Here is a 2,274-nt window from a genome sequence, read left to right as displayed (position 1 = left end):
GAGGAAGAGAGAGATCAACGTGAACCGAATTTTAGAAACTCCCCTCAAATACAAAGAAAGTCATGCAAGCAAGTGTATTTTTTTCATTTTAACCTCGTTTTACTCGTAACATGAGAGTGACACATTGTATAATTAATATATATAACATAATACAATACAAATAATATTAAAATTATCTAAATACAAATATTAATTATTACATAAATTTAACTAACACAAATAGTTAATGATATTATCAATAAAATGAAATAATAATAATTAATAAAATTAATAATAAAATAAAATTTTAATACAACACAAAATAAACAAATTGTATAACTATTATTATTATTATTATAAATATAATAATATTATTTACTTTTAATACAAAATTATTATCTAATTATACTTTTTAAATTTGTAAGTATTTAAATTATTATTTTTATATAACAATTTACTACTTTTATATATATTAAAAATTTTACATCTAAATATTTTTCGACAAGTAAGTTCGAAAATAATTAATCAACAGTATAAACAATCAAAAATAATTTTCAAAATTTTAATTAACTCAAATCAACTCAAAAATGTCTTATATTTCTTATAATAATAAAATTACCCTATCATATCACAATTAAACAAAATCACTTCTTTTACATTTTCTTCTTAAATCCTCACACATCCACTTCACAATAAAAAAAAAAAACAGTCAACTACAACCGTCAACTACAACCGCCGCAACAACATTAAAAATAATTTTCATTTTAACTAATGATTTTCGACTTTAATCCTACTTTCCGTAATTTTAATAATCATCACCCTTTTAAGAAATTATCATTTTGATTAAATTATTAGTTTTATACATATTAAATAAGTCTTAAAGATAGTATCAATGAATATACAGAAAGAACAAAAGAGTAAAGAAGTGAAAAATAAAATCACTAAAATTGTAATTTAAAAATTAAAAAAAAAAAACATTGATCTTAGAGTAAGATTAGGCGAACGAAGTTGAGCTACAATGCATGATCATCATAAACACAACAACAAAATTATTAATGATTTTTCCCTTGATCCCATCCCACATTCCCAATTCCAATGCAACAAAAACAAAAACAAAAAAGAATGATCAATACAAGAATGGAATAACACCCTTCCTTTGCTTCGGATAATCCTCCCCAAACTTTTCCAAATACCACCTCCGGTTGCCACGCGCCCTGGGCCCGAGGTTCGCAAAAGTATAAAGAAAAAAGCCCAGCCCAGCCCAGGACCAAGTCATAACAGCCCAGCCCAGCCATTCCACAATCTCCCCAAAGTAATTAGGACACGCAACGAGGTCGAACAACCCTCCGCGGGGCACCACGTAGCCCTTCCCCTCGCTCTTCAGCCGCAGCAAAACCCTATCAGCCCACACATTAATCCCCATCCCACACAAAAACACCAAAAGCCCAATCAAAAACCGGAACCAGAAAAAGCCCGATGAAGTATAATGGGTGTGGTAGTGGGAGACTGAACGGGCCTGGAGATAGGAATTGAGGAGGTTGAAGAAGAAGGCCATGAGGGCCACGGAGAGGGGGAAGCCCGATGCGGTTTTTTTGGACGGGGTGAAAAGGAGGCGGAGAGGGTAGAGGATGGTGCGGTTGAAGTAGTGGAGGAGGAAGATGGCGATGAGGGCTTGGGCTTTAGGGTTGTCGGAGTGGAGGCCATGGGGGAAGAGGAGGAGGGTGAGCCAGAGCGTTGGGCTTTCCATTAGGAGCCAGGCGAGGGGGGGCGGGAGGTTGGGCCCCCATCCGGGCCTGTGGTGCTTGCCGTAGGGGGCCTGGAGGAAGGTGAGGGAGAGGAAGGTGGGGGGTGCCATGAGGAAGAGCGCGACGAGGGAAGAGTGGAAGAGGGAGGAGTCGTCTTGGATCATCATGGTTGCGATGAGAAACTGAGTGCACAATTCTTTCTTTTATTTTTCTTTTTTGGGGTTTGGTACCTCTGTCAGATTGTGGGGACCTGCTGTAAAACTCAGAGGCCAAATTATTATTGCAGTAAATTTATTATACTCTTTCAAAAATTAATTATAAATAATCAATTCATCATTATTTTTTTATTTTTATGGTATATTTATTAAGATTACTTTACTAAAATAGATTAGTTTTACACTTTTTATTCTATCTATTTTTTTCTTTATTTAATACCATAAATGCATGTATAAGTGATCGTAATGATCAACATTATAATACAAAATTACAATAAATATGTTAGAGAAAGGAAACATTTCTTTCCAGAATAAAAATTAACAATTTAATTATT

The 2,274-nt window shown here is 33.8% G+C and overlaps 1 protein-coding gene across 1 annotated transcript; it reads right to left on the bottom strand.

Moving 5' to 3' along the window:
• Positions 1–905: 905 nt before the first annotated feature.
• LOC137826476 (steroid 5-alpha-reductase DET2) lies at positions 906–2,058 on the bottom strand. The gene has a single exon (XM_068632452.1). It carries the CDS (start codon positions 1,889–1,891, stop codon positions 1,106–1,108), a length of 786 nt encoding a protein of 261 aa, XP_068488553.1. The 5' UTR covers positions 1,892–2,058; the 3' UTR covers positions 906–1,105.
• Positions 2,059–2,274: the final 216 nt, after the last annotated feature.

This window comes from Phaseolus vulgaris, chromosome 8 (genome assembly GCF_000499845.2).
Source record: "Phaseolus vulgaris cultivar G19833 chromosome 8, P. vulgaris v2.0, whole genome shotgun sequence".
NCBI lineage: Eukaryota > Viridiplantae > Streptophyta > Magnoliopsida > Fabales > Fabaceae > Phaseolus > Phaseolus vulgaris.
This window is presented reverse-complemented; position numbering and strand designations above follow the sequence as displayed.